The sequence below is a fragment of the Populus alba genome, chromosome 10 (assembly GCF_005239225.2).
Source record: "Populus alba chromosome 10, ASM523922v2, whole genome shotgun sequence".
In the NCBI taxonomy this organism is placed as follows: Eukaryota; Viridiplantae; Streptophyta; class Magnoliopsida; order Malpighiales; family Salicaceae; genus Populus; species Populus alba.
The window spans coordinates 10615509-10630417 of NC_133293.1; the positions used below are offsets into that span (position 1 = coordinate 10615509).

The 14909-nt window shown below is 38.3% G+C and overlaps 2 protein-coding genes across 6 annotated transcripts; one reads left to right on the forward strand and one right to left on the reverse strand.

The window, feature by feature from the left end:
• Positions 1 to 1916: 1916 nt before the first annotated feature.
• On the forward strand, positions 1917 to 2693 carry LOC118046594 (ferredoxin C 1, chloroplastic). The gene has a single exon (XM_035055573.2). It carries the CDS (start codon positions 2144 to 2146, stop codon positions 2576 to 2578), a length of 435 nt encoding a protein of 144 aa, XP_034911464.1. The 5' UTR covers positions 1917 to 2143; the 3' UTR covers positions 2579 to 2693.
• Positions 2694 to 3285: 592 nt separating this feature from the next.
• LOC118046592 (uncharacterized) lies at positions 3286 to 14481 on the reverse strand. 5 transcript variants are annotated; one of them, XR_012171033.1, is made up of 5 exons: positions 13165 to 14481; positions 7011 to 7318; positions 4140 to 4512; positions 4009 to 4065; positions 3286 to 3925 (listed from the first exon to the last, which is right to left on the reverse strand). XR_012171033.1 is itself a non-coding variant. In XM_035055571.2 (4 exons), the coding sequence occupies exons 1-3, from the start codon at positions 13986 to 13988 to the stop codon at positions 4160 to 4162; spliced, it is 1485 nt and encodes a 494-aa protein (XP_034911462.1). In that variant the 5' UTR covers positions 13989 to 14481; the 3' UTR covers positions 3286 to 3911; positions 4140 to 4159. The 5 variants fall into 5 exon arrangements, 3 of the variants coding, with proteins under 3 accessions (XP_034911462.1, XP_034911461.1, XP_073268212.1); XR_004687204.2 differs by having other exon boundaries at positions 3286 to 3911; positions 4063 to 4512; XM_035055571.2 differs by lacking the exon at positions 4009 to 4065 and having other exon boundaries at positions 3286 to 3911.
• Positions 14482 to 14909: the final 428 nt, after the last annotated feature.

Genomic DNA, 14909 nt, shown 5'->3' on the forward strand with positions numbered 1-14909 from the left:
CTGATTTCCAGCTGGATGTAGAGATCTTCGTTTTTTAGCCAAATCAAAATCCCTGTTGATAGTTGATACATCCAAAACCTGGCGTGTCGCCGCCACAGCAACCGATCCCCACTATCTTACAAGAACCAGAGATGTGATGGAGGTAAAGCAGATAAATCAAAATCTAAAACTCCAGAGAGGGACATGTAGAGCGCGTTTGGCATTGCTGCCAAACCGGCGTTTTGTAAAAATTCAATTTTTTTTTTTTTTTTACTAAAATTGAGTGACGGTTGTACTTTCTTAATCGTTTTGATGTGCTGATGTTAAAAATGATTTTTTAAAAATAAAAAAACATCATTTGCATGCTTTTCGACATGAAAAACTATTTGAAAAGTAACCGTTACCACACTGCCAAACACACTCGTAGTCTGGGTCTTGGAGTGCATCCACTTTCCTTTTCCGTGGAAATTATACGCGAAGATCGAGGAGTCTGCCAACTTTGTTCGCTACCGCGTTTAGATTTTGGTGCTTGTCTGCTGCGTTGCGGCTTGATACAGTCCCTTGGCTTTGTGACTTGGGAATGAGAGGTCTGATGATTTAACAGCATTTCCTGTAGTTCTGGCTTTTGCAGTCCCATCCTTGACCGCATCCGCAATATAGAGACATTTCTTTTGTTGTGCCTTCACCTTATATTAAAAAAGAATAAATAACACATTCTAATTTCTCAAGATTAATACCAAAAATGAAAATTGTATATGATGAGATTCTGCAATCACCTAAACAAATGCAACTACTGGTATCTGCAAAGTCCAAAAGAAAAATAATTTGGTTAATAAATAATGGGGGTGGGTTAATTTGAGCTCACCACCTGTAACTGTACACAAACCATGAAAATATTATGGGCCTTATGTTGTGAAGCCCAACCCACACAACCTCCCTGGACGCTATAACCTTTCCTTTTCTTATCCACCCACCTCTAAAAACATTTGTGAATCAAACACCGAGAAAAAAAAAAAAAAAAAAAAAAGGGATTTTGAGTGACGTGCACCTGTGGTGGTAAAAAAAAAAGGGGATTTTCTAATTAAAATAGTAGGGGATCACTGTCAGATTGGCCGTTCTCGTAATGTGACACCTGGCATAGTTTGCATGTAACGCGATGTTGAATGAGATGTGACCAAATATGAGATCTAAGCCTTGTTTTGAATTTTTTTAGATTTCTGTCATCGTTGTTATTATTAATGCCAGGAGGAAGAAAAACTAGCTGTTTTTCCCACCGCCAAAAATAAGGAAAGAAGGGATATATATAAATCTTATTAATTACAAGAATAATACGATTTTTAATCCCTTTTTGGGAAAATATGCACTTTACCGTAATCTATTTTTAATTATGAGATATAAATATTTAGTTTCTGAAAAATAAAACAGTCAATACAAGAATTATCAATACCTACCGATGAAGATTTTTTTATGATAATCTTTTTACTCTATTTTATATAATCTTTACTTATAACCTCGCAATGGCATAAAATAACATAACATCATAAAATATTAGTCTTTGTTGGTTATGTTTGAACTATTGGACATATCAGTAAAATTTTATTTATTTTTCTTCTTTGAAAATATTCAATTTTTAACAAGGCCAACGAGGTTGTTGGCAGACTTGGGACATCCTAATTATTACTAGAAAAATATTTACATTAATTTGTATGGCGTGGCTTGTGAATTGTGAGTATGTGAAGGGAAGTTTGTGCATAGAATTTGGAGTTACAAAGAAGATTGGCAGCGTTTATTGGTTATGAGGCAACACTGTCCCATAAATCTTTGGAGTTACAACATCTATTCTGCAGACTGTATATGGGCTGAGGAAATGTGATTCTGAAATCACGTTTGCAGTAGCTTGAGTACCATAAATCTTTTTCCCTTGAAGGCAGGCGCCTGCAATTCCCAATTCGGAGCACTTTCTTTTTCTTTTTTGTTTTGTTTTTAATTATTATTAGAGCGTTTTTGCCACACTGCCACAGCCTGGGGCAATGCCCACCTAGAACGAAGCAAACAAATTTCCAAAGACAACCTTCAATTCCCAGGAAAACCTTATCCTATCAAACACCACAAATTACCTAAAGACTAACAAAAGCTTCCCACATTTCCCACCTCACAAAAAACCATGGCAGCCCTTCATTTCACCCCATCTCCTTCCTTCATCCTAACCAGACACAAACTACCCACCGAGGTCTCTTCTTTTAAGCTCCACTACAAAGCTGGCAGGTCCTTGAAGACTGTAGTTAGGTCCTACAAAGTGGTGATTGAGCATGAAGGTCAGTCCACGGAGCTGGAGGTGGAACCGGATGAGACCATACTATCCAAGGCATTGGACTCTGGATTGACTGTGCCTCATGATTGCAAACTTGGGGTGTGCATGACTTGCCCAGCAAAGCTAATAAGTGGCTCGGTTGATCAGAGTGATGGTATGCTCAGTGATGATGTGGTCGAGCGAGGGTATGCACTGCTCTGCGCAGCCTATCCAAGGTCAGATTGTCAAATTAGTGTTATTCCTGAAGAGGAGCTTCTGTCACTGCAACTAGCAACAGCTAATGACTGAATGTTGTATGCTTAATGTTTAAGTGAAGAACTTTGATGTCACAAATTGAATCTCAGTTCAATCTTTATCGTTAGCTTACTTTGCAATAGAATGCTGAATAGATTTGCTTCTTGCATTTGCCGAGGTATAATGTACAATAAAAATTCTAGCAAATCATACCATCAAATAGTATTGTCCTCTGAATTTCATTCAAATCCTCTGATTTAGAGATCGGACCATCAAAACCAGATTTTAGCGCCCACTTTAGCACAGACGTGGAAGAAGAGGGGATTGATACAACCATGCATTTGGTTGCTAACCATCAAATTCAACGGGGAAAAGAAAAACAAAAAAAAGAAGCAGGAGGCAGCGGGGAGGATATGCCATCATGTCTTCAGCTGCTGGGCCAAAGGTCCGATGTGCAAATTAGCACGTTAAACGGAGCACAGATGCGATTGTGCCCATATTTTCGAGTAACTGCCCACTTTTCAGCTACCTCCATTCACCGCGATTCCAATAAAAATGTAATGGCCCAGGATATGGACTGTGGGAAAGCAAGGTGCTTCCTCCCCTCTCACGCTCATAATGCATAACAGAAGGGCTGGAAACATGTATTTTTCAATGGTACTGGTTAGAGAGGACAAGGGCAGGCAACAACAAAACAAGATGAGGTCATAAGGGTGTTTCAGGTTTGGAAAGCCGCAAGGACGATGATTGCAAACAAGACAAGTGTTAAGATAACATTGTCATTATCAAGAACCCCAGAAATAATTGGCCAAGATAAAGGCCTCATCTCGTACAATTTCTCAGTGCATGGTTATCAGATGTCTTTTCTCTATTTACTAGCAGTGTCATAAGGATATCAAATCTTCACAACTTTGGAGAGTGCGAGTCAGCGTGCGATCCATCAATCAGGCAGTCATTAGCATTACACTCACCACCAGCATAAATAAACGAGAGAGCATTGTCTTTTGGTCCCACGGAATTTAGGAAGAAAGAAACAAGCAAATCTCCACGATTTTAGAATGGGCGACTTTGCTTAAATTCCAAAGAAGCCAGGCTGCGCTGCGTCCTGTTAAAACATCCAAACCGCTGTGCAAGTTGTCACCCTTCAATTCCAAAGAAAACATCTTCATTTCGGCATCCCGACTTCAACAAGCACACACGTGAAGACTCTTTCCATGAGAGAGATCTCCCTTTTTCCATGCATTTAATCCTACGTGTAGTTAGCACAGATAAATGGTAGCGTGCATAATCAATGCTTGCAAGTATGATTCCAACTCATGTCTATACATTAGCAGGCGAATAACAGGGGAACATGTAAACAATCACGTGACCTGAACCTGTAAAATTCCTGCGTACCACAAGCTGTCAGTACAAACACTGATAAGTTAGCATCCAAACTCCAAGAGGCTGCCTCTTAACTTAAATAGAGTTAGCAAACGGCCTACATGAAGTCAGTCAAAAAGAAGGAAAATGAAATGCCTACATGAAGCTCTCCTCACCTTCTGCAGCATAAAATGCCATGAAGGATCAGAGGTTTGCAGATCAAATGACAATACATTAAACTACACCATTGTACCTCATGTCATCATCCATAGTCTACTTGGATGCTTTGTGTTCCTGATGGCTCTCAATCACGACCTTCTTCCTTGTCTCAAAATCAACCTTGTATAGATCAGCAACTGTTGCAAGATAACCATATAGAATCCTGTTTTTCTCCCCACTCCGATCCACCTTCACAAGGTTTGGATTTTTCTCATCATCCTTGCCAAACGTCAGAGGCTGTATGCAACCCCAAGCTTCGCGTCCACGATTATCCTTCTCAAAGTGGTCTGCCAGCCGTACAGCCTCTTTCAGACCTGATTGATCACCACCAAACTTTACAAGGGTAATGCCTAGATGACCATCTCTTCCGTACAAGGACTTTGACTTGCCACCCACAAATCCTAGATCTGACCAGAAAAGGTAAACAAAGAAAAAAAAATAAGTGTGCATAGTTGAGCTACTGCAAACATTGAGCAGATGATGGAGATCATAAGAATCATCATCAAGTTTTCATCCCAGGATAAACTAAATAAATGGTTCCATATATTGCATTCATAATTAATGATTCAGCTCAAAGAAAAAGAAATACTCAGCTGAAAACAACAGCAGACACTAGAAATATCAGTTAGCAACTGTAAATCAGACAAAAGAAAATTTGATCACCCTAAATTTGAGACTTGCAGTGGTTAATGGGCAAATAGACTTTGACAATAACAAATTTGCAAAAGAAAATAGAATAAACCAGCCTGTTGTTACAGACTTCAATTAAACTAACATCAAAACAGAAGAGCAAAGAAAAAGCAAACTAATAAATCATGCAAACAAAATGCAAATAAGTATATTCCGTGCAAGGAAGCACAGACAAGTCACTGACATGAGGTGTAAGACTAAAGGTCCCATGATTCTGGTATATTGAAGGAATACAAAGGAAAAAAAAAGAGATATATGTAGCCTGGTCTGCATAAAACAAATACAAAATGTACAGCCTCAGAAACTGTATGCATAAAGATTGAAACCCAGAGAGTCACTGGAGGCTCAATCTTTGACAAATCTAGAAACACAAACATTCAAGTCACCCACCAGGGCCCTCAGGATATTTTGTTTCTCCTTCAGTGATAGATTTGGATGAACTGAAAATGAAAACTAAAAAGAATATAAAAAAAGTTTATGATCCAAGAAAAAAGAAAGAAATCCTTAGTCTCAGACCATGACTGAAATGCATGTTCTTCAGCAACATGCAAAGCAAAGAACAAGCAGAGTTGATGATCTAAACTCAACTCGAAAGCATGTTTGTCATTGCATCAAGCAAAGTAATAAAGCCATTGGAAAGCACAATCAGTTGTTGTTTTCATTGGGATCTTTGATTTTGGTGGTTTTGTTTTCTTTCATGAGTCCTTGAGCAACATAACCTTTTATGGTTCCCGAGTACCATAATCATTGTGATAAGAAACGCTAAATTTTTCATGTTCTTGCTACAGTTAAGGTTCATGAGTACATATTCTTCTAAGAATTTCTAAGTCTCTTATTATCTTGGCACCTCAACTAGTCTTATTGTATTTCTCAAATTACAAATTCTAAACCTCATGGAACCAGAACAAGAAAAGGTCCCAAGAGTCTTTGCAAGTACCTATGTATAAAGAATTACTTTCTTAGACTTTTGGTATCAGAATTATGAGTGTTTGGTTTTAGCTTGGAGGCTGATGCATGTGTGTAATGAGTGCATTATCTATCTCTCTTCCTCTCTTTCCTTGTTCTTTTGTATCTACTCCCAACTTCCATCACTGCATTAACTTCTTCTCACATCAAATCAACCCTTATTTCATTTGTAAAACACCAAGCCATTATGCAAATCCCGATCCATTCTTCCATCAAGTAGCACCAAAAAATACAAAACTGCATCTCTAGTACTGTTTGGGTCACTGTTGACAGCTTCCAGGCAGCCTACATATTTCATTCTTTGCTTGCTTTACTAACTCATAATCATGCAACAGCAAACAACATCCACAACACTTACGCAAATGATTGATCCACCAAATTAGATTCTAAACACAACAATTAGTCACTGCATGAGAAAACCTGCAACCTGCATCCCAAATTCTAGCTACTTAAACTTCCCTAAAACAGAACCTATCGAGTCACAAAGCACAAAGAGCATTATATTTAAATCTGCTCAACATCACAAAGTCCTCCACCTACTGCCCAAATCTGCTTAACATCTCTTGGTTGGGTAGGTGAAATTTTATAATAATTTGGTACATTTCTGTGATATTTTCCATAAGTGAGTGTCCTTTGGATAGTGGCTAGACTCATGGGGGCTAGTTACTGCAGATGAGCTTCACAGTTGTGGAGAGGCGAAAAGATCCTAAAGTTCAAAATGTTGTTTCCTCAATAGTTTTATCTGAGTGAGTATAATGTAAAAGAGAGTGAAGAAGAGAACAAGCACTGCCAATGGCTGGTCTTCTGGTGTGTACAGTATAAATATTCTTCCATCACAGCAACAACAGCCCTTAAATAGTTAAGCAAAGGCCTAACACAAGAAACCCCTAGCCCTTAAATAACTTAATTTTAACCATGCAAGATACCATAATAAAACAATATGCATAAAAGATAATATAGAAGGAAAAACCTAACTAAAAGAAACCAGCTACAAATGCTGAAGCACCTGCTAAAGTAACCTATCAATTTTGAGCTACTTCTCAGGTTTGCTCCCAAATAAAAAATATCATCAGTATTCTTAGCAAAAAAAAACACCAAAATGAGGTAGTGTATTAGTAACCAGCATCTTTAATAACTGTTGCAAAAAAGCAGGAAGTACATCCTATATAACAGGAGGGTTCTATTGAGCAGATAAATATCATTGTATATGTTGCAACTACACAGAAAGGAACTAAGGGGCACACTATACCTCTCACTTTGCTATCCATTGCTCTGTTTCCCAAACCTTCTAAGCGCCCATCTTTACCCTTCCCTGTAATTGTGTTATGAATTATCACCATTGGTGGCCACATAATCAAATCATCCTGGTTTGCTCCTGCTTCATCAGCAGGTAAGAATTGGTAGGCCTTTGAGTTATCAGGAGGCTTTGAATAGTTCCATCCCATTAGAACACAGAGAGCTTTATGCAAGCCCAAGTGATCCACACGCACATCAGCATTATCTGAGCTGTACGTGTGCATTATAAGAGCATGCATGTCTGGGAAGTCTTTGGAAGACCTGTAAGTGTGCATATCAAGGGCATTGAAGAATAATAATTCAGGTTTCTCTCAGATATTGTCAAGTCTACAAGTTCAGATTAAAGAATAACAAAGACGCATTCACCACCAGATTTGAGGTAAGTTCAAGGCACAAACACACAAGTAACACATCAAGTTCACATCATAAAGCCCGTGCCTTGCATGCCTTGATCCAGCTAAACAATAAACATCAAACTTTTGAAGTGTAGCAAGCAGGAAGAGCTGGACTTTGAATCAAAACAAGCCAAGGTGATAGTTCCACCTTTGCTGTCACCTTGACATGGTGGGGACTCTCTAAGGTGAACCCCTTCAAATGTTATCCATAAGAAAAATGAACAAAATTTATTCATGTGCGACTTCCAAATAAACCCCAATAAGCATAAATCAAGATCCACAAGACAATATTTTCAAAAAAGAAAAAAAACATGACCTCAACCACAATCCTTATAAGGATGTTGACACACGGCTAATCATACAAACAATTTTCATATCACAGCATACCTTTCCAACAAAAATACAGTATCATGACCAAACAACCTCAAAGGCACTAGCATTAAAGCTCACAGCACATTGTGTAATCTGGCAAAACTTAAATGCAGCATTGCAACATTAATACAGATGCACCCCCTTCTTGAGTGACAGAGCATTTACAGAGCCAACACCATAGCTTATTCAGACTAGTTCTCCTTATTCTCAATAATGAAAGAATAAAATATAAATGGACTACTCTACAACCAATAGGCACGACAAAAACTACAATATTGGAGACGTACAAGGAAACAGCCTCATCACGAATAATTAAACCTTTCACACTCAAGAAGGAAAAGAGCAGAACAGAGCTGAAGAAAACACAGGTTAACAAGATTAAAGCTAGGTTGCTATAATGATAAACCCTGGTAACTCAACAAGAGGCACACGTGACCAAGAACACCAAATAAATTTCTAAAAGGCTACAACAGTTTTTTATGATAATAACCAAATGTTGCGAACAGGCTACACACTGCAAATAAAAGATATGACAAATGTGCATAGAATGCCATGATTCACATAACACTCAAACATTCTAAGAGATTACTCAAAAGCACCATATTCGTAAATCTTTATGGCTCCTTTATCAACAAATGTGCACAAAAACATGATATTAGGCAATGCCAACAAATAGTAAATATGTAGCTTGCAAAGCCTATATGATATAACACTTATAAGCAAAGTTGTCAATTCTGTTTTAGAGAAAGTTTTGGTTTTTTATTGGTGGCGGGGTGTTTCAGTACCGGTACATTTTGACATTTTGTTTCAGATTTACTATTACACACACACACACACATGTATAAATAAATTTGTATTCATATATAAATTTACAATAAATGTTTTAATTCAAAAAATAAATGTGAAAAAATAAGGTCACTAGATTATGAAACTTCTATCTGAAAATGAAATTATGAAAAGTTGAAAATCTTTTCAATATAGTAACTTTTCATAAAAATAACTTTAGCAATGTTTATTAATTGAGGCATCTGAGAAACAAAATGTGAATAAGTTACTATTTCAGATAAAGATCTCGTCATTGGAGGCTATATTTTGAAAGTTATTATAAAAAAGGTAATGTTAATAAAATGATACCAACATAAATACTTGCTTCTATGCTCAAGAAGGGAGAATGATTTCTTGGAAATATAAAATGGGCTAGAAGTTCAATGACTTTAATGAGAAAGAAAGAGAGCGAGAGAATTACAAGCAAAAACAATCCTTTATGCTTTGGATTATAAAAAGGCAGCTGCCATGTTACTGAATCATGCCTTTTCAGTAGCCACGAGCCTGCACGGACTGATTGGTATCTGACAATCTTGTCTACAAGGGTGATGGCACATGATTGTTCCCTTACAGCTCGAGGGAGATAGAGCTCCACGCAGCATTGCTTTGTCAAGCTTTCGCCCATTGCAGAAAATTCTCCATTGCTGCCTCTTGCCATGGTAAGGACTATAGATATTTCCCAAGGAGGTAAAAGTTTGCATCGATGTAAGCGAATATGGTCCCTATAAGCCATTGGGATTCCTACTGCCATTGAGTGAGAGTTTGGAGCAAGGCCAACCATTGGGATATGGTCTCTTCACCCATTTTCAGCATGGAATGGAACGGCTATGAGAGGAGAGAAATATCCTGGCCAGAGTTTCTGAAATGGATCGAAATTTAAGGCGAAATGGAAATAGGGGTTTGAAGTTTTGGATTTTAGGGCGGCGCAAGGTATTTTGTCTTGGGATGGAACCGAACTCACAACCATGAACTATTCCAACTTCACAAGTATGAGTATACAACTAAAATCAATGAAAAGACAGAACGCAAGTCTATAATGCTCATCACCTCTTTCTAGCATCAAACCTTCAATTAAGTACTCTCTTTCTTAACGATCATCGTCAGTTGCATTACAGGTATGTTTGCTATGAGATCAAAGCGATTAAGTCCTACTCCTATAATGGTTAAACCTCTTTTGTAATTTTTCATTAAGGGCTTAATGGCCAAGGGGTAACATTTAATCCCAAATGAGTTAAATGTTAACACAAAGGACTAGATTAATGGAGTCAAAGGAAGTTAAAGCTATGCTAGACAATTGGCTATCACCACTGTTGCAACTACAACCAACTCCCGAACTATGCTCATGTATTTGAGTTTTGCTTACAAGAACACCATAAGGGTATGGGTATGCAAAACTCCAACCATCTCAAATAAAAACCCAGATTTTACTCAAAACACATTTAAGTTGTTTAAAAACTTCACATCTAATCTTGTAACATCCCAATTTTTTTTAATAAAAATTTCAACCATAAGGAGAGTGCTCCTGTCCTGATTCCCATGACTTATCCCATCACGAGGGAGGTACTTGATATTTTCCTAGGGAGGAGGCGGGCATGAGAAGTTGTTTACCATAAAGCCCTGGGAGTTCACTTTCAAAATCATACAAAATAGTGAGTGAACTATTACAGAATAGAGTTTATGTCAGCTTTGAGCCATAAATAAGTTGATGCAACATGGGGGTTAAAGTGTTGCGTTGGACAAACATGTAAGCAAGGCCAAAATTGTAATTTAATAACAAGATTGTTGTTCTAACCATAGTTACAATATAAAAGCATCTTCTAACCATAAAGATAACAAATTTGTTGATTAGGTTTTACATATTCTAAATACAAATAGCATTTTTTGGATAGTTCTCCAAAACTAATTAGGATAAGGAATGTTTCAAAACTATAAAAAAGAAAGAGAAGTGCTGCTATGCATTTTTGAAAAGGATAATGAGAAAAACTCAATAAGAACTTCTCTGCTGTATTGGGTTAATTCAAACCATAGAAAGTGTGATGCTTTCTTCCAAGGAATGATTCCTTAATCTCATTTGTGTGAGGCTAGCGAATTTTTCACCCCCCCCCCCTGTTAAACCCCATTCAGATCTGAAATCACATGTTCAATCGCTAAAGCCTTAAAATTCTTTTTCCCTCTGACTACTTGAATCCAATTGCTCTTCAGCACCTCGTACATCCATAAGTCCATGCTAGACAAGGTTAAAGCACCTTAGACAATGCTTGCTTGAATTAAAGCTAGTACATAGCCAACATGCAAACCTCATAATAATCAGCAGAGAAATGGCCCACAACCAAAAAAAATGCAACTTATAGTCATGCAGGCACTTAAAGGGATTGGTAACTCCTCGAGATCATGAAAGAGAGATCGATCTACATGATAAATGCCTACCATTCAAGATGATAAAAAACCATATCTGGAGTAGAACAGAGAAGAATACAAACAGCTAATCTGTAGATAAATTCTAGGATTATACACCTTAATATAGTACGCAGAAAAGACAAGATTTGATGTTATAAAGAATACTGCACAAGGATTATACACCTTATTGGTCAGCTGAAGCACCAAACAAGGAAATAGATTCTAGTCATACTTTCCAAATACATGTCCATATTAAGAAAAACCATGAGCAGTTAAGGTAGTCAATGAACAGCTGACGTTTCTTATGAGATAAGTTAGCATAATAATTTTGAGTATAGATGTGCAAAGAAACACAACCAACAAAATTCAACTTTGTTCAGATTTCTCACTCATCAAAATGCTCTTAGATATACATTTTGACTGCTACTTGAGAATTTAGCAATCCTCAAAGCATAACAAGTCTGCCAGCTTACACACAAGAGGAGCAACAACTGTAAACCAATTTGAAAAGCTATAAAGACATGGCAGCTAATCTCCTTTTCTACAAAAAGGGCAAAGATAAGGTGAATGCATAAACTGTTTTCCAACTTGAAAGTTGGAATTCAAACAAGGAAACTGCACATGTCTACAATAAATGCACTAAATCTACAACATTGTTAAGACCAATTATGAACCAAAGGTATACATGAGTTCTACCACAGAAATTACAATGTAAGTCCCAATTCTGCAGCCAAGCTGACATTCATAACCCACAGTAAGGGATCTAATCATTTACTATTCTGTACTGCAAATAAGAAGAATAAAACAAGGCAAGCTACAACAAAAAAGCCCACCAATCTAAAGTAGAAGAGAGGGGGGGGGGCATATAGCTTGTCTATAAATAAAGCTAGTTTGCAGACAAGTTGACCCAATAACGTAAAAATTTCATCAAATTAATGAAGTTCATCCAAGTTTAGAAAATTTCACGCACTAGCATCCAATTAAATGGAGTATGTATTCTCATTATGCGTAGAAATTAAACCAATCATCAAAGGATAACACATCTTCTACTCAACATAGGAAAAAGCATCCATAAACCTATCTGCAAAAGCATAAAAACATGACCATATAATTCCAATTCTACAAAAAGTGCACAGCGAAAGGTGAATACTTTAACTATTTTTGTAACTTGGTTGAAACTCAGACCCGAAACCTGTATTTATCAAATGCACTAAATCTACCATGATGTTAGCAGCTGTTGTGAGTACCAAAAGGAATGCATATGTTCTACCACAGAAAATTGCAACTTCAAGTACAAACTTAGCAGCCAACTTGACATCTATGACAGTAAGAAACTTCCTGCTGAATAAGAACAGTAACCACAGAAAACAATGGCCAGGAAAGTGTTTATATCTATCTAAACTAGTCTAAAAGGAGGAAAGACTCTTTAACTATCATGTACTGGTCGAGTACTTTCATGTCTTACTGCATGCAATAGCAGTTATAATTTGTAAATCAAACGTGACTTCTGCAGTTAGTGCATCACTATCAAGTACTGCTAGCATCTTGCCAGAGTCGTAAGGTACTCAGTTACACCACTAAATAACTAATAATTTCCCTAAATTGAAAGGAACCGTATCCAACATCAATTAGAAACTGGCAGAGAATCAGCCTTCTATGGCATAGAAAAACTGAAATGGCAATTCCTGTCCTAATACTCTAGCAGCATAACATGTATATCACCATACACACCAGCAGGAAAATGTTAAAACCATCAAACTACTAATCCTTGGATAGAAGCGTATACAATCGGCAATAAGCTTAAACAAACACAAAAGCATCCCTTATGCGAGACTTTAGGTGTTGAGCAGTCCTGAAAAGACTGGAAGTGGAGTATCTTCCCTCTCGCAAATACAAACAAAAACTACAGGATATTTTTAACCAAACCTGGAGCCACCTCTTAAAACACATGAAAAAACCACCCTTTTCGCTCCCATTACACTCAAAGAAAACATTCTATAACTTCCACATCAACATTAGTATGGTAAAATGAAGAAAATATTCAATAAATCACTCACAAGAAAAGAAGAAGAAGAAGAAGAAGAAGAAGAAAGAAAATAAATTTGAAAAGTAACTAACCTGCCACAAGCCACACACTGAAGCCGCCCTTGCTTCCCATCCTCCAAATACTTCTTCCTATCAGACTCATTCTCATTAATCACCTTCACAAAATGCAAAAACGCTTTCTTTAATTCACTCTGGTTCACTTCACCAACATTCCTATTATTATTACTACTGACAAACCCCACACCATCACCGCTACTAATCCTCATTTGCTTCCCCGCTCTCATTTCATCCCCCACATTACTAGTCCCGGCACCCCCCAAAGTGTAATTTCTCCCAATTGAATTGTTGTTGCTATAGTTACTGCTACTAATATTCCCGTGCTTTACTAATTCCTCTTCAAATTTCCTCTTATTCTGATTTTGAAAACCTAGCACATCAGGGCTCCGTGGAGGGAAGCGAGGCCCACCGGGGAGAAATTCGGGGGTGGGCCCCCCGTGAAGGAACCGCGGCGGAAGAGGAGGACGAGGGAAGTCTTGGTAATCTGGGGGGAGAGCTAAGTAAGAACGGACGCTGCCGTCGGCGAGCATAATAGTGCGGCGTTCAAGCATGTGAAAGCCGTAGGTAGGTGGTGGAGGAGGGCCGAGGTCTGGGAACGGGAACGGAGGGACTTGTGAAGGTTGGATTGGGCCTGCAGTAGGAGTAGCGGGCTTGGGGGATCGCCCAGTGTTAGGCTTTGGGGAAGGGTTTGGTTTAGGGAGTTTCTGGTTGGATTGAGGTGGTGGTGGATTGTTGTTGTTGTTGGAGGTGGATTCCCAACGAGATTTGCGGTGGGGGGCAGGGGTGGAAGAGGAGGAGGGTTTGTGAGTGGAGGATTTGGGGTGGGAACCACCTGCCATCCTCTGGAAGAAGGTGAAATTAGGGGTTTTAATTGGATGTCAAGATTTGCAGTAGAGGAGGAGAGAGTGAAGGAGCTTTTATTATGTGGTTTCTGCGTTTACTTGCAGCGGGGACAGGCAGAGGATGGTGAAAACGGTCTGGTCTGGTCTAGTGACTCTAGTCTATTAGAAAGGATGATCTCAAGGTGAACTGCATGTCGTCTTGATGAAAACGACAAGTCACCTTGATGTTTTTAAAGTCTTTCGCTTGAGGTTTAGAGAAAGAGCGGGTGTGCCCTTCTGGATAAATTCGCGGGAGTCCGTTCTTTCGAAGAAAAATGAGGAGGAAGGGATTGAAAGCGAAATCTGTGTGTGGAAGAAACGGAATCAAGGTAAAGCCCATCTACTCTGCATCCAATTCTAGATAGGATTGGGTGTGTTTTCGTTCTTGGTTTTGCTCAGAACTCAATTTCCATGATAATTGCTTGTTGGTTGGTTCGTAGGATGCTGCGGATTTAACTTCCTCAGCTTGGTTGAGTATAAGAGTAAACAGGGACAAGAATGGCTGTGATTGTTGCAGCAAAAAATATGCCCTTTTGTCACTTTCAAGTGCTGACAACGTTGTTTCTTGATGGTTCTAATGCAACCTAACAGATAAACAGAAATCCAGGTGTGATGCTGTTCTAAATCTCAAGTTGCTTAGCCAAGTCGTCGACATGTCTTGGTATGTAGTGCTTCATTTGTTACAGTTCTGACCTTAAATTGCTTTCTCGCACCATTACAAGTACCGGCTGAAGATAAACCAACAGGAAGAAAAGGATGACGTAGTTGTTGGGCCCATCAATTCATCGTTTGATCCCAACGAGAAAACAAAATCCGGGAGATTTTTGCCTAAGGCATACTTAAAAGTCAGCTAGAGACGTTGTGAAGAACCTCCGCGAG

Coding starts and splice junctions, on each gene's coding strand:
- LOC118046594 (XM_035055573.2), top strand. CDS start 2,144: ATGGCAGCCCTTCATTTCACCCCATCTCCTTCCTTCATCCTAACCAGA.
- LOC118046592 (XM_035055571.2), bottom strand. CDS start 13,988: ATGGCAGGTGGTTCCCACCCCAAATCCTCCACTCACAAACCCTCCTCC. Junction 7,319..13,164: donor CAGTGTGTGGCTTGTGGCAG/GTTAGTTACTTT, acceptor GCACACTTACAG/GTCTTCCAAAGACTTCCCAG. Junction 4,513..7,010: donor AATGGATAGCAAAGTGAGAG/GTATAGTGTGCC, acceptor TTTTCTGGTCAG/ATCTAGGATTTGTGGGTGGC.